We start from the raw sequence: 22,956 nt of genomic DNA, 5'->3' as shown, positions 1-22,956 counted from the left end.
CTACATTTTGGTATCTCTTTCCTGCTTGATTGCCTAAGGTAGTTCTCACTCACCACAGACGACTAGTCAAGTGGATTTTTCCAGGTTTGCCTCAACCATGAGTAGAACAGCAAAGTCGCCAAATGGTTACTGGTCAGTGGAAGAAAAGTCTTTCACTTCAGTACTACTCTATGCACCATAAAGAAAATGAAGGTATCTTATGGACCCAGAACAAGCAGGAATGAAGTTTCTATCCTGTGTTTTCTGACCGCCAAATATTCAGCTGTGAAAAGGCCAATTTCCACACACACCCCTTCAAAAATAAATAAAAATCCTGACAGTGGTTAAACCCAAGAGCTGTGCTGTTTCTGCTTTGCACAACAATGCACTAGTAGCAGTGAATGCCATATTGACAGCCTATTATTGATCCATAAAGGCTTCGCGTGTCTCCGTTAACCTCCATGGACAAGGCAGAGACATTGGCTTCAATTAGCGGGCAATGCATTATTAATTACAGCCAACTTCCAGGAAATCTCTGCTTAATGCTCTTCCGCTGTCCCCAAAAAATGGCTTCTCTTCTGCCTGGTGCGTAGTGGTAGCAACACAAGGAGGGGTGTGTGGCAGAGTGTGCCTGGAAAGCATAGCTCAGTCTTTCAGTGCTAGAGCACATCATTTGATGCAGAAGGTCTCATGTTCCATGCATCTCCAGTTAAAAGGATCCTTAGCAGGAGATCTCTGCCCCTGGAGGGCCTGCTGCCAGTCAGAGTACACAACACTGGGTTGGGTAGGACACAGAGCCTGACCTAGAATAAAGGCAGCTTCCTACACACCTCCCTTCGTAATGGTCTTTCCTCCCACGACGGTGAGTCCTTCCATCGATACCCCCTTCTGACATTATACAACGTTCTAAGCTTATACAGTCTTACACAGCAGCAATAATTAGGGACACATTTCAATCATAAGTGCATAAGCTCTCCATGTGTTGCTTTTCATCCAGATCTGCTATTTTCTGTGCACGGCGAACATAAGCAAACGATTTGGAGTGCTCCAGAATTTACACACCCTAGTGGTTTTGCCTGGCTGGAGTATGTCTTTTAATTCTAGTAAGGCCTTTGGTTTAGAATCAGAATCTTAGAATTGGAAGGGACCACGAGGGTCATCTAGTACAACCCTCTGCAATTCAGGAATATATATATATATATATATATATATATATATATATATGCATGCCAAACATGAGGTTCGAACCCATGACCCTGGGGTTCAGAGTCCCATGCTGTACTGACTGAGATACCCCAGGTATGTGTGGATGGAGGATGGAGAGGACTGAGTGAGCAGAAGCTGCTGTAGAGAGATAATAATTACATTTGATGTTCCAGCAACTTTTATCTCTGGACCCATTGACATGTGGCCCTTGGGAAGTTGCTCAGGTGGGAATGTGGCCCTCAGGCTCTATTGTATCTTAAGTTTTTATTGATTTCTTTTCAGGTAAAAAAGGGTGGAGGGCAGAATACAAATCCCTCAAATAAACAGAAAGATGTCCCTTTAGTAAATGCTTCCAAAGTGTGAGATGGATTTGATGTTGGTTTCTGTATGCAGCCCTTGGATAACAGCCCTCCAGCCGCCTTTCCGAAACAGCTCCTTGCAACAGTTGCATTATTCTGTGTTAAAAACAAACCTGTTAATTGCATCACCTTGGAGTATAATGAATTGGTGTTCTTAGCATTTATTTAATCAGGGAGAGGCAGGAAAGGGAAAAGAAAAAGGGGCGGGTGAGGAGAGAAAACCTTTTCTTGCATACAAATGTAAACTTGGGGTTGCCCCTGGGCCTTTACCTTCAGCAAGGTTTAAATTGTTTCTATTGATCCTAGGATTAGAAGAAGCAGTGCGGTGGTGTGTCTGTGTGCAGACGTTCATTTTGCATCTTCACCAGGCCAAAGTTGCTCTGTTTTTGTAGCTGGCTCCTAAACCATAGCAGCTGCTTTTGTACGGCAAAGTGTCAGATCTGTCCTCTTTACGCCAGCATTGATGCAACTTACTCAGACAAGGCTGGGGTGGGGCAGGGCGGTGGCGAGGGTGGGACCATGGGGGGCACATTGGTGGATTCAGGTAAGCTGCAGCGATGCTGCTATTGGGAGATCAGCTCCACCCTGCCCCACTGGCTGCTTCTGCTGCACATTAGCATTCTTTTATAACTCTTGTGTCCTGTTTTCTCAGAAGGCCAGCGTGGCTTGTCCTCCTCCTCAGACTTCCCCAGTGTCACTCCTGAGATTGAGGAGGAGGAAGCCAACAGGCACTGCCACCCACTGGACTTAGTTGCAAGTCCAAAGGCAGGAACACAGGAATCTCCCTTATAACAAGTGAGACCATCTAGCTCAGTACTGCCTACACTGGTTGGCAGGGTTGAACCCGGGACCTTCTGGATGCAAAGCAGATGCTCTGCTGCCTTTCCCCCAGACGTATTCCCTTAGGGCTCTTTTTTGCAATGTAGGAGGGGATTCTCCCACATAAGGAAAGGTAAAGCCAACCTGCGTGGAGTAGAAAACAGGGACTTGAGATACCTAGGTTTCATTTTTTGCTTTGCTTTTATTATGTTGTGAACTGCCCTGAAATCAATAGAATCGGGAGGGGTCCTGAGGGTCATCCAGTCTAACCCCCTGCAATGCAAGGGCAGTATACAAATTTAATTAATAGATAAGTAGGGACGTGGGTGGCGCTGTGGATTAAACCACAGAGCCTAGGACTTGCCAATCAGAAGGTCGGTGGTTCGAATCCCCGCGACGGGGTGAGCTCCTGTTGCTCGGTCCCTGCTCCTGCCAACCTAGCAGTTCGAAAGCACGTCAAAGTGCAAGGAGATAAATAGGTACCGCTCTGGCAGGAAGGTAAACGGCGTTTCCATGCGCTGCTCTGGTTCACCAGAAGTGGCTTAGTCATCCTGGCCACATGACCCGGAAGCTGTACGCCGGCTCCCTCAGCCAGTAAAGTGAGATGAGCGCCACAACCCCAGAGTCGGCCACAACTGGACGTAATGGTCAGGGGTCCCTTTACCTAGGGTCAGATTCCCCACCAGATTACTGTTAGCCAGTAACTACGTCGTAGCCCAGTCTACCAGACAGAGTGACCACAAGGATAGAATTGGTGGTTGTTGTGGTAGGGATTGCGCCTTATGGCTGCAATCCTGTTTTCCAGGGGTGGGGAAGCTTTTTCAGCCCAGGAGCTACATTCTTTGTGGGAGGGGTACCATTCCAGGAGACCAAATGCCACATCAGTGGGTGGGACCAAAGCAAAGGTGGGCAGAGCAAGGAATGTGAGCCTTACCGTTGCAACTGGACCATGTAGGCTATGTCCCAACCACATAGGAGTCGTACATTTTTGCACCCCTCCCCTTTGCCCCTGCTCTCTCCCCTCCCCCCCCCCCGTTGAAATGCTGACATTTGCTTCCTGCCAGCTCCTGTGCCTTCCCCCATTGTTGCTGGCCTTGTCACTCGAGCCTTAAATTTATTCATGGAAGATGTCAGAGCTCAGGTGGCAGCAGCTAAATCCATTTAGCAGCTGGAATCCAAGGGAAGCCATTTGAACATTCTCATTTTTGCGTTAACTTTGCATGTGCCGAGAGACGTAAAATCCAGAATGTATGAAGGCAAAAACACATCAAGAGCAGATAAGCCAACAGTCAGTAATGGGGGAGTAAAAGTAGCAATAATAAAAGGCTCCCAAGATGAAGGATTAAAGGTTGCAACCATCAGTAGAGTGAGAACTCAGACCTGGGACTCAAACGCAGCCCCTTGGGACTCTCCTCAGGCCAGGCTTCCTCCGCAGACCCCAACCCTCATTTGCTCTGGTCCACAGCCTCACCAAGTCCTTTTGCCTGACTGAATTGTGTCCTTCAACTCTGATATTGTTTCTTCACTGCCCAGATGGAGGCTGCAGACATGCCTTTGACTTGGGAGAGATGTAGCTTGCTTTACAAAAGAGGCACTTTTTGCCTCTGGCCACACCCACTGTTGGTCCCAGGAAGTTTGTTCACAAGGGAATTTGGTCCTTGGGCTGAGAGAAATAGTATTTGTCCTGCTTCTGTTGTGCTCTAGGCCCTCCAGATAGCAATAATACTGGTTTTATTGGGGAAGCATCACAGAACAACGAATGAAGCAGAGTATATTCACCTCCAGCGTACGATTGTGGTATCAAGAATACATTGCAGAATACAACTGTAATAAAGCACCCGTCTTGAGGGGTCCTTGGTCTCTCCCCACAACCGCTTTCTTCATTTCAGCAGCCTAGTTTGGGGAAATAGGTGTGTGTGTGTGACTATTGTTAAACAGTCCAGAGTCAGAAATCCTTATTTACCGTAAATCACTCAGAGATCTGCCATAATATCCTTATCTCAATTTTCCCCTCCCTTCCACCCCTTTCAGTGCAAATATAGAATTATTATCTTTCATCTTGGAATGCGTTTTGCTAAAAGATGCAGTATCGGCTAGGTGTTGTTTCTCATTCTCTCCCCCCCCCTCTGTTTTGTCAGATGATGTGCCAATATTTTTACAGTGTTTTCCCTCCAAACGTATAATAACCAGGAGAACATCCACAGATGAGTGGCATATTGAGAGATGGAAGAATCAGTAGGCTCTGCCTTGACAAACATGAGTGAAGCCCATGCATTTATAGACAAAGAGAGACAAACAGAGAACCTAAACTCTGACTTGCCCTGCAATTTCACAGCGATGAGATTCTGGGAAAGTGGCTGAACCCAATGGGAAGGGACAGATTTGAAAACGTGTCACAAGCTGAAGCAATCTGGCTAAATGCTGCCTTGCCACCTTCTGTTTTCAATCGATGACCTCCCTGTATTGGGGATTAGAGACTGGTCATGTAGTGGTTAGAGCAGTGGTTCTCCAAGGGTGTGGCAAGCCTGGTGGGAAGATTCAAGGGCAATCAAATAAACATTTAGACATTTCTGTGTTGAATGTCTATACAATCAGAAATGGTATTCACGCCTCTCTTCAAGAGCATTGGCTATTCTTCTACAGTTCAGCATATTGCGGTGAACAGTGATATTCAACTCTTGACAAATATGAAAGACCAGAAAAGAGTAAGGCTTATTTGTGCTGATGAGAAGATGAAAGCTTGTTCTGTCTCAAAATAGACCTTATATAAATGAGATTACCCAGCAAAAGAAAGCTCACGCCTCTCATTGAGTCTGTATACCTACTTAAGGTACATATGTAAGAGGCTCGTTTATAATTATATTTTGGGAATGATTCACGTTCTTATATAACTGCATTGTTTTATACATTCTGGATGCCCCACAATCACATTCTAAAGTAGTTGCGTTGTATGTTATAAATCAAGCACTGCTAGGAGTGGTTTCTTTTTGTTTTCCAATGGATTTATTCCCAATAAAAAAAATCGAGCAAATTTTTATTCTGAAAGTGTGGTCCAGATAAAATTTTCTGAGGACCACTAGGTTAGAGTGTCAGAGTAGGACCTACTCAGCCACAAAGCTTACTGGTCATGTGTGCATGTATGTATGTGCTTATATGCCGCCATCTGACTGGGTTCCTCCAGCCGCTCTGGGCAGCTTCCAACAAATTAAAACACAACATGACATCAAACATTAAAACTTCCCTGAACAGTTGCTGTCTCTCTGCCTGCCTGCCTACCTCACAGAGTTGTTGTGAGGATGCAGTTCGGATGGGGAGAACTAGTGTAGCTCCTTGAGCTCCTTAGAGGAAAGGTGGGATATAAATGCAGCAAATAACTTACCTGTGCTATTTCTTTGTCTCTAGGATATGCCGATGATTTCGACTTCAATTTAGAGGATGCGCTGGATGATGGCATTCCAACGAAACGGCGTAAGTCACCCTTGTGCTGGAGAGAATTGGGTGGGGGGAGCAACCTGCATTATATATTGATGTTTTCACAGATGCAGGCACCTCCTACAGTTATTTACAGCTTAATAATAAACTCAGTGGGTATTGAACTCAATGGGACTTGCTTTTGAGTACACATGTGCTTGTGCTGTGAGATTCAGTGAACTTTTAATTCTTCATCCAGTTAAAATGTCCTTCCTTCCCTCTTTTTGTCTTAATTACAGCTACTCCCAAGCCGCCCAAAAAGCCTTCCAGCGGAACAGGTGAGATGTTTTGCTATCTCTTATTTATAGCAAAAGAGTGGGGTGAATCAGGGGCAAGTTGCTGTTTGCAGGTGGGATTTAATCACATAGCGGCAAATTCAAGTTCTGCAATCAAAGATGATTTGAAGCTGTTGGCACAACTAACCTGCTTTGCTCCATAGAAAAGAAATGGACTTTCTGCAGTAAGGAAAGTGGTGGGGAAATGCATTGGAATCACATTTGCTTGACAAGTCATTGTCTAACCTCCATGCAAACAAATCAAAATGATTGCGCGATAAATAGCTGAAAACATCTAGACTCCATACGTACTTTGTGCGAACAAATCATGAGCAAACCCAGAAGGGACCAAACCCAGGAGAAATTGCTGTTTATTTAGAGACAACTAAGTGTTTCTGGGTAGGAATGGCAACTATTGATTGCAGGTTGTGGGGTCTGACAGACCCTGCAAACGCTTTCTTTTTCTTCTTGTGGCCGATGCTGGTTAATGGAGTGGTAGGGGCCTCTGGCTGGGTTGTAGGGGCAGGATGAAGAAGCAATGCTGAGAACCAACTGGGCAAAGAAGTCCCCAGGCTCCTGCTACCACCAAAATTGCCACATGGCTTGGTCCTTGCCCATTCCACCTCTTTCACCTGGTGCGGGGATGTGGCAATGGAGGAAGCACATGCATGCAGCTCTCCCTCCCCCAATCTCATGTGTGTGAAATGTTGCAGTGAATCTGAGTTAATGGATCTGAGTTCAACAAACTTGACTCCTTAGGTGGGCCACTGCCAGGGACTGGTTGGGCAACAAGGAGTTGTGGCAACAACTGGGAAACCCCCAAGGGAAATCCCTGAGGAAGAAGGCTCAAAGCCTGCGGATTGGTGGTGGGACAATCAGAGAGAGAAGATTGGGAGGAGGGCCTGGATGCTGAAGGGGCAACAGGGTTTAGTGAGCAGGAAGAGCTGGTGGCAGGGAACAGTTCAGACTCCAAGGCTGAAACAGAAGAGAGGAGTCAGGGGGCAGCTGAAGAATCCAGGGAGTCTCCCTCTCCTGCTGTAACAAGTTTCCTCTCCTTTAGTCTCCAAGAATGTGCGGAATAATTAGGGCAGGACAGAGGTCAGAGATGTGCAAGCACAGTTTGAGACTGCTTGGGAAATACCCAGGAGAAAGGTGGGAAGGCAGGGACCTTCAGTCCTGGCAACTGCTCCATAGCGGCAATACCTACTGGGGAGAGTTGCTGAGCAGCATGCCATTTCCTTGAATAAAGAGTTAACTTCGCTGACAACTGAGCCCTACGCCTTTCTTGCTGACCTGCAGCTGACTCCAACCTTTACAGCTACACCAGTAATGAAAACACTGTACCAGGCACACCAGTCGCAGGAGTGTCTGTATTTTAGTGGAATGCTGTCACTGCTGGAATCTCTCTGTGCTGCCTTAGGGAATCCCTCTTTCATTATGCCATCCTGGCCTGCTTTGCAGGGAAGTTGTGAAGGTAAAATGGGATAAGCCAGGAACTCCTTGGAGGAGAAGAGAAGATACACACGGTGCAGAAAAACCCAACCACCTGTGGCTTATTTGTCTCTCTGTGTGTGCTTCTGTATTTATCTGCCAAATAGGTGACTTGGACTTGGCTGACTACTTCGACACCCCACCAGAGATGACAACTAAATCAACCAAGGTGACCACTGGTCCTTATCCAAGGAAACCAGGTGAGTCCTTCCTTTCCCTGCTAGGCTTTATTATAGCAGAAGGGCAGGAACCTCCAGATAATTGTTGGGCTCCAACTTCCACCAGCTTTAGCCAGCATGGCGAATGGCAAAAGATGATGGGAGCTGTAGTCCAGCAGCACATGGGGCAGGGGAGGCCCACAGGTTCCCCATCCCTGTTTTATAGCAAAGTTTCCTAAACACCTGAGCCACCCACTGTCAACCTTCACAGGATCAAGAGCTGCAAGTTCTTTCTGTTGCTCCATTTTGGTTTCCATCTCTGCTTTTGCTTCTCCCTTCTCCTGTCTCTCCTTTCCTTTTACTTCTTGGTGGGGGGCGTTGTTTGTACCGGGGATGGGGAACCTCTCTGCCCTTCTAGGGGGTCCCCATTCCTCACATAAGGCTGTTTCCCTCTCCCCTCCCACTACACCCACATGTCCCACACCTGATGTCGTATGTGTCACGACTTCAAAGGAACAATCAGGAGGTTGAAGTCATTGTTCCTTTGCTGGTCCCACACTTTGTTCCAGGAGTGCAAAGTGGTTTCCCCCAAAATAGCTGCTAAAAAAGAGTCCCCCCCTTCCCCTGGAGCAACAGCAGCACAGAGCTGTTTCAATGCCCTTTTTGCAAACAGCCCCATGCTGGTCTTTTGAGTCTCTTGTTCTCTGCACAAGGCTGTTTTGCAGAAGAGCTTTCAAGCCGACCCATGCTACTCTTTGAAGTTCCAGCAACTCAGGAGTGCAGCGTCACCTGACATTACAGTGACGTCAGGTGACTGATAGGTAGTTGGTGGCCTTGCCCACCTGCCAGATTTCTCCTGCTAGGGATCCAGGAGATAAGGATCTGGACCTGCAGCCAGAAAATGTTCCTCACCACTGATCTGTACTATGACCCAGCACATATGGACACAACAGGCTCCTAGTGCTGTTGTTTTTTGCTCATGGAAAGAGTTGTATGTGGGTGTTTTGTCCAATATCACTTGTGGGGATGGGGCGGGGAGTTTGGTTGTATCTCCTAACTCCACCCTAGTTGTTGTGTCCCCTATTGGCTCTGCCCCCCCCCCCCAGCTGTACTTTATTAATAACAATAATATTTTATTAAGAGAATTTCATTTATGAAAAAGTAGAGTGAGGAAAGAAAGGGGGGGAAGTGAGTGAGAATGAAAAAAAATAATACTGCAAAATTGCCATACATTAATATACAGATGTGTATATTCTTAATATCCTGATACACATATAATTGTTAGTAACCTAATATATTCTGTGTAAACTCATTCCAGATATCATGGTATTTATCCAAAGAGAGTCTGCAGCTATAAGCTGCCCATTCATAGGTTGCCACTGTTATCTTGTCGAGCCATTGATTAAGGGGAATCGTATCTCTATTCTTTCAGTTCATCAGTTATCAGTCTATTGGCCACCATTAGGGTGTGTAGAATCCATTTCTGCTGTCCTGTTGTCAATTTCCATACAATGGGTATATATAGTTCAAGAGAAAATTTGCCTCCTAAAATCTTAACCCCGCCCCCAATAGTGTTTTGTTTATGCAGTCCCCTGGCTGTACTTAGGGTGGGTGGGCAGTGAGAAGAGAGCAGCCCTCCTGAAAGAGGCTCCTCCTGTGGCTTAAATTGCTCCTGCCAATCTTTTCATTCTTTACCCAATCGCCACTACTTTCTGAGTCACCTTCCCTTGTGTTCCTCTGTCTTCAGATGATATCCACTGGAACGTGATGCATACCACCACCAAGCAGCCCAAAACTACCAAGGCTCCACCCAAGAAGGTCCCAGGTAAGTGACAACCTCTACAGAGCGCACAAGACACCCATGGCTCATGCCAGGAATGTGTCAAGGGACTTATTACACTTTTTCTTCCTGGATAGTGTTATTTTCCCTAGGAAGTGAATCAAGTGTGTGATGCTCCAGGGCCTATTCTGGCATACCATTCCACAAACAGGGCAACTGTGGACGTCCCCATGCCCACCAGCTTTGCATAAGCCTTGGCCAACATGATAGAGTACATCCAGGGACAAGGTTGTCCCAATGTTTCTCCTGCTCCCATCCTTAACCTCTTTGGCCTCAAGTGGGAGGATGATGGTGCAGACAACACTGTTAAGTGCAGGGCGCGTCTTGCAATATATCCTGATTTCCCGAAAATAAGGCAGTGTCTTATTTTAATTTTTGCTCCCAAAGATGCACTAGGTCTTATTTTCAGGGGGTGTCTTATTTTTCCATGAAGAATACGGTACACATTTATTGCCTAATTGTGAGTGAGCCAGACTCCATCAGGGCAGAGCGAGCAGCAGGTGGCAGCTTGTCCTGGCAGAGGCGCAGGCTCTCTGATTCGCACTGCCTGAACAGCTTCGGTTGCGCTGCAGCCAATCAGTGAGCTGCGTGGCGGCACCTGCCACTACGGTCCAGAGGAGTCAGACGCCTTACGGTAGCTTTGGGGGCCTTATATTCAGGGAGGCATTATGTTTGGGGGAGGCCTTATTATCTGGGAGGTCTTATTTTCGGGGGGATGCCTTATATTACAGCGAGAGGCAAAACTAGAAGTAGGTCTTATTTTCGGGGGATGTCTTAAAAGCTCTAAAGCATATAATAATCTAATACAAATTCAAACTGGGAAGGTTCTGTTACTTTGTTTTGTTTTCAAAAGCCAACCTAGAGGGAGGAAAAGTATAAATAGACCTATTCATTCATTCATTCACTCATTCATTCATTCAAAGACCTCTTCATATTTTCCTGCAATTTCAACTACTCAGTAATTCAGTTATGTCCTGTTATGCACTTTGCACAGAGGTTGCCCTGCACAGTGGATCAAGCTGCAGGGAAAAGCACATACTGTCTTTACCAGTTTGAATTTGTATTAGATTATTATATGCTTTAGAGCAGTGGTTCACAATTAGCTAATTACTGAGAACTCCCTATTTTTCAAAAGCCAAGCCATGGACTCCCCTACTTTTGAAAATTTTGGTAACTCTTATTTACCTCTGCAAAGCATTTTTTTGAACAAAATGTGGGGTAGCCCCTAATAAGCAGATGATTTTGGTATACTAAAAAAACAGGCCATAAAATCTGTGATACTACCATGCAAAAATGACAAAAATTTAGTTGTGGGGGAGGCCAGGGATGGGGCCACAGACCCCCTGGGTGCGTTCTGTGGACCCCCAGAGGTTCCCTAATTGGTAACCACTGCTTTATAGAGCAACAGATGCATTCAATAGTAATCCATGTGCAATTTCCCAGCCAAAGATCCAATGGATCTCGACTTAGCTGATGCTTTGGATGACCACAACCCTGGACAAGGTGGAGGAACGCCTAACGTAAATCCTGGTGGAGGTAAGTTGATAGATCAGTATTAGCTTTGTGCTTTACTTCTAAATTTTAGATGATTTGGCGAGCATTTTTCTCACAGTGGTTCTTCACCCCAATCTCAATGGTGCTTAATATGCATCAAACTTTGACCCCCCCCCCCCAGATACCATGGAACTGGGTGGCTTGGAAGAGACCACATGGCTCATGAGTGGCATTATAATAGGAACTGGGAACCCTTTACAGCCCCAGGGGTCACATGCCAGTGGAGTCTTGTGGAGGAAGGTCTTGAGTTGGCCCCTAACTTCCCATGGGTTCCCATAGCGCAGAGCCCGTCAGCCACAAAAAAAAGTCTACCAGACCAGGCCGCTTGCTGAACGTATCAATGTTAGCAACATATATCTTCTCCCTTCACTTTCCCAATGTTAAAAAACAAACAAACATTTTGTACAGTTTCCCTCCTGGTCACCAGGAGATGATTCTCCAGGAGGTCAAGTGAGGTGCTGTTCACAAGTTAAACCTAGCCAACCTACGTAGGATGGGCGAGTTGACTTGGGTGAGCATCTGTGTGTCACCTTTCCCTCTGATGCAGCCAGGTGCGGTGGTTGTGGATGGGCCCAGCTTAAAGTGGGAGGGGGGACCCATGGCATTTGGGCCCAGAGAAGCTAGCTGGTGGAGGAGGCCCCACTTATTTCAAGCCCAGAAACCTTAGCACATAGATTGGGTGAGTTGATACAGAGGTCCCGCTGAGTGAAGGAGATTCCCCTTGTCAGCCAAAACTGGGTTGGAAGAATCCACTTCCTTTAAGGCTGCCGTGCTCACATTTTGAGCCATCTGTGGGGCGTATAGGAAGGACTCTTTTCTCATGTTGATGTTACAGTGAACCAAACCTCTGATGTAGCCAAAGTCTTGGGGTGGCAAACAAAACAGGATACCTTCTCGTGGCCAAAGCTTGACAGCTCAAAAGGCATACAGGAAGTCTGGATGACATGTTCAAGTCACGCTTGAGTCTGCCGTAGGAAGGGGTTGTTGTACTTCCCCATTGCACAAAGAAAGCCCTTAAAATAGCAATGGGGAAGGGACACAAACACACATTTTTGCCAAAAGGTAGGTCACTGTGACTTCACCTCTGGCTTTATGGCTGTGCTTATTGGTTCATGGGATTCGCTGCATGAATCAACAGCACAGGCATAGTAGAGTGGATGAACAATAGTAATTTAAACAGAGGACCTGTAATAAAATCTTGCAGCGTGGGGTGTTGCTGTTCAGGGTTGCATTCCATTCATCGTTCCCTGCACCATCCCAGCAATCAACGTTCTGTGGCCTTAGAGCATGCTTAGTCCTAATGTGGGGCTAATTTGGGGTTCCCTCCCCTCCATAGGGTTTTTTCTAAAGGTTTTCTGGATTTTTGCAGGTGGTAGGGCTCCCCCAAATCTGCTGAGGATTCTCACTTGTGCACGGCCGGTGCTGTTTTAGCAACATAAGTGGTGGCATTTGCACCCTGAACATTGCATATAGAAGAAGTGGTCACGTTGATGCTTTGCTGTGAGAAACACATGGCCCTCAGCTTTAAACCTCCTCTCCCTTTCATATGACCTGTTTGGCCAGATAAATTTCCTTATGGATCATTCATGTCTCCCTTGTTTGTCTCCCTCCACCCTATCCATATAGGTAACACTAGAGAAATAAACAGATGTGTTGGCAGAATGTTCATGTTATTGATACCAACTTGCACTCTTTTTTTCCTAAAACATGCGTAATTTGCTTTCATCGTGTTGCAAAACCTAAATCAACAGCTGCTATTTTCTGTGATCAGTTAATGAATAAAGAATCCTGTTCCAGGCTCGAAAGGTACAGGTGGAAGAGGTGGAAAACCTGGTAAGGAGTCTTGGATGGGCTCCCAGTTGCTACCTTTCCCCTTCCTGTCACAATCCTTTGTTTTCTGCCGTCCACTCCTTCTAAGCACGGAAAATCCATCCTGTTACTTATCTGTGCAATGCACTGGGGGCGAGGGGGGATTTTAAATGCTGAACGCCTCTACTAATTTTCCCTTTCAATTAGCATTCTCTAATTTTCACATTTATTATTGACTTGGTCAACTTCAGATCTTGTGAGATGGCCGTTTGCTTTTCCCTGCGTTACTTTTTTCCAACAATGAAACACTCTAAGAAAGGCTGCCATTACGAAATCGAAAACTGGATAGTGATCCTTTTTGTACATCACAGCAAGCTGTAGCTAATAGTTTACCATCATGGTTCCTAGAGGGCACTTTCACCCCACAAGTAAGCAGAGGAAATAAGCCATGAACCCTAGCTTAGGTGTGAGCCAGGCACAATGGTCTGTTTTGCTCCAGCAACCCATCTTCAGTTACTACAGATTGTGTCTTCAGGGAGCAAAACCCAACTGTTGTCCCTGGTTTGGATTTAACCTTAAGGCAAGAATTGTGGTTTGTATCTTCTGCCCACTAGTGGGAAGGAATGAAACAGATGAAGAAAGACATAACCACAGTTTAAGGGAAGGTGTGGCCTAATATCACACTGCTGGAAAGCTTCAAGGAGGGATGGGGAACCTGTGACCCTCCAGTTGTTTCTGGACTACCTTGGCCATTGGCCGTGCCGGCTGGGTGTGACGCAGGGCAGAAGATCCCTCACCCCAGTTCAGAGCCAGTTCCTTCCTGTATTTATGTGGAGAGAGCACACGGGGAGGAGTGTCCAGGGAACACTTTTATTTGTTTTCCTGTTACCTAAAGCAGCACTTCCTCTTTTTCTTTTTCTTTTAAGCTGAGAGAGGTGCTTCCCGTCAGGGTTGTTGTGGGCCAGTTGCACTATTGACCTGACTGTCAGCATCATTATAAGACAGGGACAGGGAACCTTTTACTTGTGGGCCAAATGTGACCTATGATGTCTCTCCATTTGGCCTGCCAGGCCATTTTTAGAAAGCCATGCCCTACACCTGACATTATGGTGGGTAAAGGTGAGGTGTGAAAGGAACAAACAGGAATTCAGGTTGACTTTGAATTGTTCCTCTGCTTGGACAAGGCAGACTCCCAACCACCCATCAGCTGATGCGCGGTGAGAGCACAGCTTAATCAAGGAGGGTGGAGCAGTTCCCACTGAACGAAAATACCTCACAGCAGGATAGGACTGATAGGAAAAGGGCTGTTCTTCAAATCTCCAAATTTCAGCGGTTTAAGGAGAAGGCTGGAGATGCTTACAAAGGGCTTACAAACACCCCTGAGCTGTGTTTTGAAGTCCTAACAATTGGAGCTTCAAAGCGCAGCATGATGTCAGGTGATTGACGTATGGGTGACCCCATGCACCTGCAAAATTTGGCCTGCCAGAGTCTGGGGAAATTTAGATCTAGCTTGCTGGCCAGAAAAGGTTATCCACCCCTGTGATAAGGGCCTGTCTTTATATTCTCCAACAAGTGGGGCCTGGGAGAAGGATTTGCCATCTAGCTTTTCCAGTTCTCCTTTTTCTTTCCCAGCTTTCTCCTCTGCTTGCTCCCTTCTCCTCTCCACCGCTATCCAGCGTTGTGGGTTCCTTGCTTGCTTGCTTCTACCCACAGTATCACGTGGGAGAGTTTGGAAATTTATACATGATGTGCTTGGTCTTGAATTCTAAGCAAGCAATAACAAATTGATCTGTGTCTTAAGTTTTTGTGAGTTTTTTTCTATACCACTTCATTTCTGAGGTTTCTAAGCGGCGTACATAAGACTTATAAAAGCATACAGCGGATAAAATCAATTAAAATGAATCATCTTGCATGTGGCTGATCAGAGCTGTTGTTATCCCAGCTGGCCATTGCCAAAGCATGGTGTGTATTTGTTTCCTTCTTAGCTACTGGAAATTTTTTTGCGCAACATTAACGCCGAAATGTTTGACTTTGGGTTTAGCTGGTTGCATAGGAAGAGAAAGACCTGGACTATACACACAGCTGTAGAAATCATTTTGATTCCCACCCCCAGCTGACTTTTAATGATATATTGACCTACATTGATATCTGGCATCACTTTGTCTTGTTTAAATAGTTGTTCAGATTTTTAAAATTTATTTTTATTATTGTTTTGTATTGTAAGCCACCTTGTTTGAGTACATGCCCTGAAAGGTGCACATAGGTCACATAGAATTGTAGAATGGGAAGGTGGCCTCAAAATACTTTAATATTAATAGAGAACAGGGTTCTGAAGTGATAAAATGCTCCAGGTGTTGGGAGGCAAATCAGAAGTTTTGAATCTCCCTTTTGTGAAAACACACATACAGGAAAAACCCAACCCCCTGAGAATAGAAAACTAGCGCAGATGAAACGAAGAAGGCTAGAAATCTACCCTGTTGTCCTAGTGTTCTGTTTTCATTTGCAGCGAGTTTATATCGTGTGTGCACACGTTCAGAATGTGTATCCCCCCTCACTTGTAGCCTGAAATGGTACATTCGGGTTGCCAAGTGAAAAAAGAGAGAGCAGGACTTTTATCGTTGCGTTAAGCGGGGATTTCAGCAGCTGAAGCTCACCACGACAGGCGAAGAAGAGGACAGGGCTACTGCCCTTTAATGGAGGTGTATTTCTACACATCTATTCAGAAGCTACACCTTCTGAAATTCCCCACCTACACAACACAGTGTAGGCAGTGTAGGCACAGTGTTTCTCAGCCTTGGGTCTCCAGCTGTTGTCAGACTACAAATTCCATCACCCCTGACCACTGATCCTGCTAGCTAGGGATGGTGGGAGTTGTGGTCCAACAACAGCTGGAGACCCAAGTTTGAGAAACACTACCCTAACCCACCCTAACCAGTCCTCCTAAAGGTCCCAGCAGCATCATGTCTTGCAGGAGGACATCCATTAGTTCATCCTGCACGCCTAATTCAGTTTTATGAATTTAGCAAACCTCAGCAGATTGCTAAAACACACACAGAGTTTTCCATTTCTGGAAGTGTTTGGTATGACTAGTCATGCTGTTCCCCATAACACAAATGTAGAAGGATTCTTCCTGCCTTTAATTCCAATAGGGCAGGAGGGGAGAACTTGTGGACCTACAGATGTAGGTTGGACTGCAACTCCTATCATCCCTGATTGGTCATACTGGCTGGGGGGTGATCGGAGTTTGAGTCCAACAGCACTTGGAGTTCTGCAGGTCCACCCCCTACTCTACTGTAGGGATACTGTAACACCCGTAGATGTTATTTTTTAAGAAACAATTATTTTTAGTTTTGCCACATCTTTTGACTGCACTGGTCCCAAGAGCAGCGCACAGAAATGCATACTAAAATACTAAAGCAGCAGTCTGTATAAAAACCCGAACAGTTCCGTCACAGGAAAACACACACCAAAAGCAACAACCAAATAAATAATCCATCAAAACCACAAACAGACAGAATAATGGGAGTTGCACCAGTATCAAGCTGGCGTATCTGTCTCGTGTGCACTAAAATGATGGCAGAAAATCTCTTGCCACAGACTATGGGATTCCAGAGTGCTCTTTGCTACCCTTCTTCAAGGGCAGCCTCACATAGGGTAAGTTAGAGTAGTCTAGAAATCATTTGAGTATGCTCAGCCAATGGCAAGCGAGGGATGGGGCATTGACTTGGAGTTGCCCTTGTTGTTGTTTTGCTTCTTCTCACATCTTAAGTCCTTGTTTCCCAGTCAGTACCTAACCAGCGCCAGTCCAACTAAGAAATGCTTCTCTTCCTCCTGAATGCGGCACTTAAAGCCATCTTCCTTTTAACAAATAGGAAACGAATGTCTTTTTGAACCTAAAAACTTTTTCATGGGCTAATGCAAGCAATTCCATCCCCTTCCAACCTTTCAGGGTTTTCGGATGATGACTTGGCTGGAATTGTGGACGAGGGCGGCTACCAGCCAGATAAAAAGAAAGGTAAGTTCTCTCTTTGTTGCTCAGCTAAGAAAGGGGACACCAACAAAAAGGGACACAAAGTACATTTTTATATGGGCAGTCCAATTGCAAAGTTAATGCCTGTAGAACAGGGATGGGGAAATCTGTGGCACTCCAGACAAAAACTCCCATGATCTCCGACAACTGCCCTTGTGTCAAAAGTGAGCCAGAAGTAAATCACACCCCGCTAGTTGGAGTTAACTCATGACACAGGTGGCGCTGTGGTCTGAACCACTGAGCCTAGCACTTGCTGATCAGAAGGTCAGTGGTTCGAATCCCCGCGACAGGGTGAGCTCCCGTTGCTCGGTCCCTGTTCCTGCCAACCTAGCAGTTCGAAGGCACGTCAAAGTGCAAGTAGATAAATAGGTACCTCTCCAGCGGAAAGGTAAACGGGTTTCAATGTGCTGCTCTGGTTCGCCAGAAGTGGTTTAGTCATGCTGGCCACATGACCCGGAAAAACTGCCAGCTCCCTCGGCCAGTAAAGCGAGATGAGCGCCGCAACCCCAGAGTCGTCTGTGACTGGACTTAACTGTCAGGGGTCCTTTACCTCTGCCTTTTTATGCACCAACTTGGAAGAGTGTCAGGCCGAATGAGCACAGAGCTTGCCCCCAAGAAGCAGTTGCTAACACTGAAGTTCTCCCCGTCCCCACAGCTGCTAAGTCCCCTCCTCCCCAGGGTTTTTTCCAAGCAATCTGAGGCTGTCCTTGCACATCTGCTTTTGCTTCTCCTGTTTCATGCCCCTTCTGGTTCTGGGAGACCAGGTGGGAGGAGAGCTTGTTGCAGCAGGAGGGGGAGACACCCATGACACTTCACCAGGCACACTCATCTCTCCCTCTTGGCCTCCTCCCCTGCTTCAGCTTCTGCCTCTGATTCTCTGCCACCGACTGTCCCATCTCATTGAGCCCTGTTACCTTTTCAGCATCTGACCCCACCTCTTCCCAGTTGTCTCTCTCTTCTTGTGACTGCTCATCATTGTCCCACCACCACTCCCTGGGCTCTGAGCCTTCTTCCCTTGGGGGCCCCCTAGCTGGTTCCTCCCACCATTCCTCTGTGTCCAACCAGTCCATGATACATTGCTGGCTAGTGCTGGTGGGAATCATAGTCCAGCAACATATCCAGGACCACAGGTCCCCCATCTGGTATAGGAAGCTGCCTTATACTAAGACCACTGGGTCCACCTTGCTCAATGCTGTTTACACTGTCTGGCAGTGGCTTTGTTGACTGTGGACAGGAGCCTTTCATCTCGCTGTGAGGACGGCAAGCATTGAATGAGGGGGCTTTGTATATGCATAGCTACACCCCTTGCCCTGCTTAGAGATTAGGTATCCGACTGAAACAGTGGGCAGGAAATGACTTCTACAGCTTCCTTGATAGGTGGCCAATCATTTGAATTTCCGAAAAAATAGTGATGGGTTTCTTTGATTGTTCTTGACCATTTCCTACTCTCCTAATTCAGATATATTTAGCATTTTAAAAGAGAAAGAAGTAAGGCAGCCACAGGCTGCAGTATTTGAAACCTCCACAGCAATTGGCTGTATGAACTCTGGCTTCAGTTGATTGAAGCCATTTCTCTCCAGCTGTAGACTCTGCTGCCAAAGGGGTTATGGAGAGTTTACAAGCATTCCAACATCTCAGAGGCACAGGCCGTTCCAAAGCATGAGAGCAGATGCAGACATCTGGAACTAGTAGGAAGGGGATTCAGCAGAGAAGTGTGTTTGCGGCGTAATTGAAACGTTGGTCAGCAGTTGCATGTGTGAAAGTTATATAGTATGTCCTAGTGGCGTGAATGGGGATAGCATTTGGACAAAGGGGTAATGGGCTTGTGTGGATAGTCACTTGTGTTGTGTCTTTAACACAGTGGTGGCTGCTGTCCATTAGAGCTGGTAGGTAGGCAGGAAGCCCAAACAATAAAGGGAATGGAAGCCAACGAATTTGGCTAGTTTTGCCACCATCTACTTTGCAGAGTTCTGCAAGAGGAGGGGGAAGCTGACAGGCAGTGGTTGCAAGTAATAAGGCAGGCAGAAACACAGGAAGCTCCCTTATACTGAGTCCGCACCAGTATTCCATCTAGCTCAGTATTGTCTGATCTGACAGTGGCTCTTAGGGGTTTCAGACAAGAGGCATTCCCAGACCTACTTAGACTTCCCAGGGATTGAAACTGGGTCCTTTTACATGCAAGTACCCGACCATTGAATTGCAGCTGCTCCAGTTGGTGTGGGCTGGCCAAGGGCAGACTGGAGTTGGTGGGGCAGCATCCTGCTTGCCGCAACGGACCAGCCTCCACTGATTAAACATATTTCCCCCCACAAGCTTCCATCTAATACTGATTTATCGCGTCGTCGCTTTCTATCCTGCAGACATTTGCAGATGCCATTATTACTATGAGCTTACCCACTTCAAAAGGGGGGAAAGAACTCATACTGGAGAGCCAGTATGGTGTAGTGGTTAAGAGCGGTAGTCTCGTAATCTGGTGAACCGGGTTCGCGTCTCTGCTCCTCCACATGCAGCTGCTGGGTGACCTTGGGCCAGTCACACTTCTTTGAAGTCTCTCAGCCCCACACACCTCACAGAGTGTTTGCTGTGGGGGAGGAAGGGAAAGGAGAATGTGAGCCGCTTTGAGACTCCTTAAAGGGAGTGAAAGGCGGGATATCAAATCCAAACTCTTCTTCTTCTTCTTCTTCTTCCTGGTTTTCCTACTGGACCCCTTGGGGTTCCTTCAGTGCCCTAAACTGAAACCAGGGCTATGTGAGGAGCAATAGAAAATCCTTAGTTATGATTCTGTAGGAACACAATCTGTTCCTGCATCCGTCAAATTGGTGAGTCAGTTTCCCCAAAGATTTGTTGCGGTCAGAGATATTCTGTGCACTGTGTGTTAGTTTCTCCAACTTGATTACAAATGGGAAAAATATATAGCACAGATTCAAGTTACCAGTAAGGAGATTCTGACTAAACATAAGGAAGAGCTTTCTTGTGTTTAAGAGCTGTTTGGCAGTGGAACAGACTCGCATGAGAGGGGCTGGACTCTCCTTCCTTGGAGGGTTTTAAGAAGAGGTTGGATGGCCATATGCAATGTATGGTCTAGTTGAGATTCCTGCATTGTAAGGGATTGGACCAGATGACCCCCAGGTTCCCTTCCTACTTTACAATTCTATGATTCTATGATTCCATTCCCTGCCTATCATTTTGCACCTTGCTCTGGCAAGTGGATCTTCTTGTTCTAGTGACGAAGGAAGTAGGTAACCCAAGCCTGATGTTTTTCCTTCCCTGGTTTAGAATACAAGCAGTGACGTGTTTTGCATGGGGGTTCCATTCCTGGCCCCTCTGCACGCCAGCGGAGGGTGCATAAGCCCACCCTGTTATGCCCTGCTCCTGTTCTGCCCTCTTCCAGGTCCAAAAGGAGCCGAGTGTTGGCGATTGCATGTCAGTTGGATGCGCCTAAAATGCTTTCCCAGCCCTGTTTCTGCAGGAGCTAGTGCTCTGGGCATGCCTCCTGCTAGGAATGAGTCTAGAGCAATGACCCATGAAAGGTGACAGCCTCTTCTCAGGGCTCTCAGCTTATCTTCTCTAGGAACGATGGATTCACACCCAATGCAGAGATGCAGCGGAATCACCTGACCCTAGCAGAGCCTAATGGGGGGCTCCTCAGGAGGTGGCTACCTTGGGATCACAGGAATCTTTAAGCATTCACTTTAACTCCTTGCCTAATAATAATAATTTATTTATATGCTGCCCATCTGGCTGAGTTTCCCCAGCCACTCTGGGCAGCTCCCAATCAAATGTTAAAAACAATACAGCATTAAATATTAAAAGCTTGCCTAAACAGGGCAAGATGTCTTTTAAAAGTAGGATGATGGCTTATTTCCTTGATATCTGCTGGGAGGGCGTTCCACAGGGCGGGTGCCATCACCGCGAAGGCCCTCTGCCTGGTTCCCTGTAACTTCACTTTTCACAGTGAGGGAACCACCAGAAGGCCCTTGGCACCGGATCTCTGTGTCCAGGCTGAACAATGGGGGTGAAGACACTCCTTCAGGTATACTGGGCTGAGGCCATTTAGGGCTCCTTCAGGTATACTGGGCTGAGACCATTTAGAGGTCAGCACCAACACTTTGAATTGTGCCCGGAAATGTACTGGGAGCCAATACAGATCTCTCAGGACTAGTGTTATGTGGTCCTGGCGGCCACTCCCAGTCACCAGTCTAGCTGCCACATTGTGGATTAAATGAGACTTACCAACCCAAGGGAAGCACCTTTTGCAGTATTAAACTGCTGCTATCTGTTAAGGTCCATGTGGATTCCAGCAGTTTTTGGACACATCAGATAATCTTCCACCCCCAAGTCTCAGTATCCTACAAAGGAGTCATTTTTTTTCAGACCACCCCATCATTTTTTCCAAAGTAGGGTGGAGCAGGGAGGGGTGGGAGAGAGAAAGAGAGGGAAGAAAAATGCTGCCTATGCTGCAGAGTGCAGAAATTTGCAGACAAAGCCTCCAGTCTCTGCAAACCCCACCCACCTCTTGACTGCGCACAGCGCTAAATTTATAATCAATCTCATTTATTGCTCAATGCAGTGCTACCGAAGCAGCAGCTGGTTAATTAATATGAGGGCTACCAGTGTGTGTCTCTGTGTATGCGCAAGGCTGCAGTTGCAGAGCAGTCGAGCCCTATTCACACAAGTTCCTTCGTCAACATTTTAGAAGATAATTAACGCTGCCCCAGGATTTCTACATTCTCCCCCACACTTCTCAGAATTGGCTTTGGGAGGAGGGGTGTGAGAGGGAGGACATGATCCCCCCACCCCCAATTTGTCCTTGCTTTCAACTCCAAGATGTAGATCAGCCATCTCTTGACAGAATGATTTCCATGGAGGCAAACTCGGGGCAGGCATGACGTCAGGGCTGTAAAACGATGTGTGCATTAGAGGATAGCGGGGGGGGGGGATCTCTGCACAACACCTGGTGGGGGTCTTAGCATTCTGTTTGTAGGCCTTTCCTACTGTGCAGCTTTTCACATGTGTTTTTTCTCTGTGAATATTGTTGCAAAAAGCAGTCCTGGAAAGCAGAAACAATTTGTTGGAAATAGCCCCGACAGAGCTATGTTGGCAGCTAACCTGCACATTGATTGCAGCCAATGCACCCTGTCCGTAGTGCTGCTTTGGAGGTAGGCATGCCACCTGGAACGTTTTGTCCCATTTATTTGGCAGGGGGTGTGTCCCTCTGAACCAGAAGGTCAGATTTGAAGAGACTCTGTCCAGGGCACGGGGAGTGTACAGTGGTGCCTCGCAAGACGAAATTAATTCGTTCTGCAAGTTTTGCCGCCTAGCGAATTTTTCGTCTTGCGAAGCACGGTTTTAACGGTTTAACAAAGTCGCAAGACGTTTTCGTCTTGCGAAGCAAGCCCATAGGGAAATTCGTCTTGCGAGGCAAATCGCAAACGGAAAAACCTTTCGTCTAGCGAGTTTTTTGTCTTGCGAGGCATTCGTCTTGCGAGGTACCACTGTATAATACTTGGACCAACTGAAATGGCCCAACCCAATAGAAATAGGCTAACTAACATTTTATCTGCACAGTTGAAACAGGCCAAGAAAAGCTGAATTCTATGCTGCCTTTTGTTGCATAATAATTGTTTTGAATAATTTATTGGACAGTTTGGCATCATCAGCCTGGTTCTGCGAGTCACAGGAGGAGTCCTCCACCCATAGCCACTAGAATCCGTACTCAGCCATCCTATGAGCTGCCATTGGCAATACGCTTTCGAGTGTATCATTTCATCAATGACCACTAGAAACATGTTGGCTTCTTTCTTAACAAAGGCTGGATTCTGCACCTCAGCTATTCCCCAACCTGGTGTTCTGCCCAATGTTTTGGACTCCAGTCCCCATCATCTTTGCCCATTTGTTTTGGTGGCTGGTGCTGATGGCAGTTGTAGTCCAAAGCACAGGGTTGGGGAAAGCTTTGCCACACTGT

The 22,956-nt window shown here is 46.6% G+C and overlaps 1 protein-coding gene across 3 annotated transcripts in view; it reads left to right on the top strand.

The window, feature by feature from the left end:
* Positions 1 to 22,956, top strand: part of CD99L2 (CD99 molecule like 2) — a 72,467-nt gene that overhangs the window by 35,883 nt on the left and 13,628 nt on the right. Inside the window, exons 2-8 of one of the 3 annotated variants that reach the window (XM_082207317.1) lie at positions 5,766 to 5,831; positions 6,074 to 6,112; positions 7,708 to 7,800; positions 9,506 to 9,583; positions 11,042 to 11,134; positions 12,950 to 12,985; positions 16,911 to 16,980. In XM_082207317.1, coding sequence (XP_082063443.1) covers positions 5,766 to 5,831; positions 6,074 to 6,112; positions 7,708 to 7,800; positions 9,506 to 9,583; positions 11,042 to 11,134; positions 12,950 to 12,985; positions 16,911 to 16,980 — 475 coding nt within the window. The remainder of the gene's footprint in view (positions 1 to 5,765; positions 5,832 to 6,073; positions 6,113 to 7,707; positions 7,801 to 9,505; positions 9,584 to 11,041; positions 11,135 to 12,949; positions 12,986 to 16,910; positions 16,981 to 22,956) is intronic. The other 2 variants (XM_082207316.1, XM_082207318.1) reach the window with 2 other exon arrangements.

This window comes from Podarcis vaucheri (assembly GCF_965113315.1).
Source record: "Podarcis vaucheri genome assembly, chromosome: Z".
NCBI classification, from domain to species: domain Eukaryota; kingdom Metazoa; phylum Chordata; class Lepidosauria; order Squamata; family Lacertidae; genus Podarcis; species Podarcis vaucheri.
Note: the sequence above shows the minus strand (reverse complement) of the source record. Positions and strands in the feature narration are given on the sequence as shown.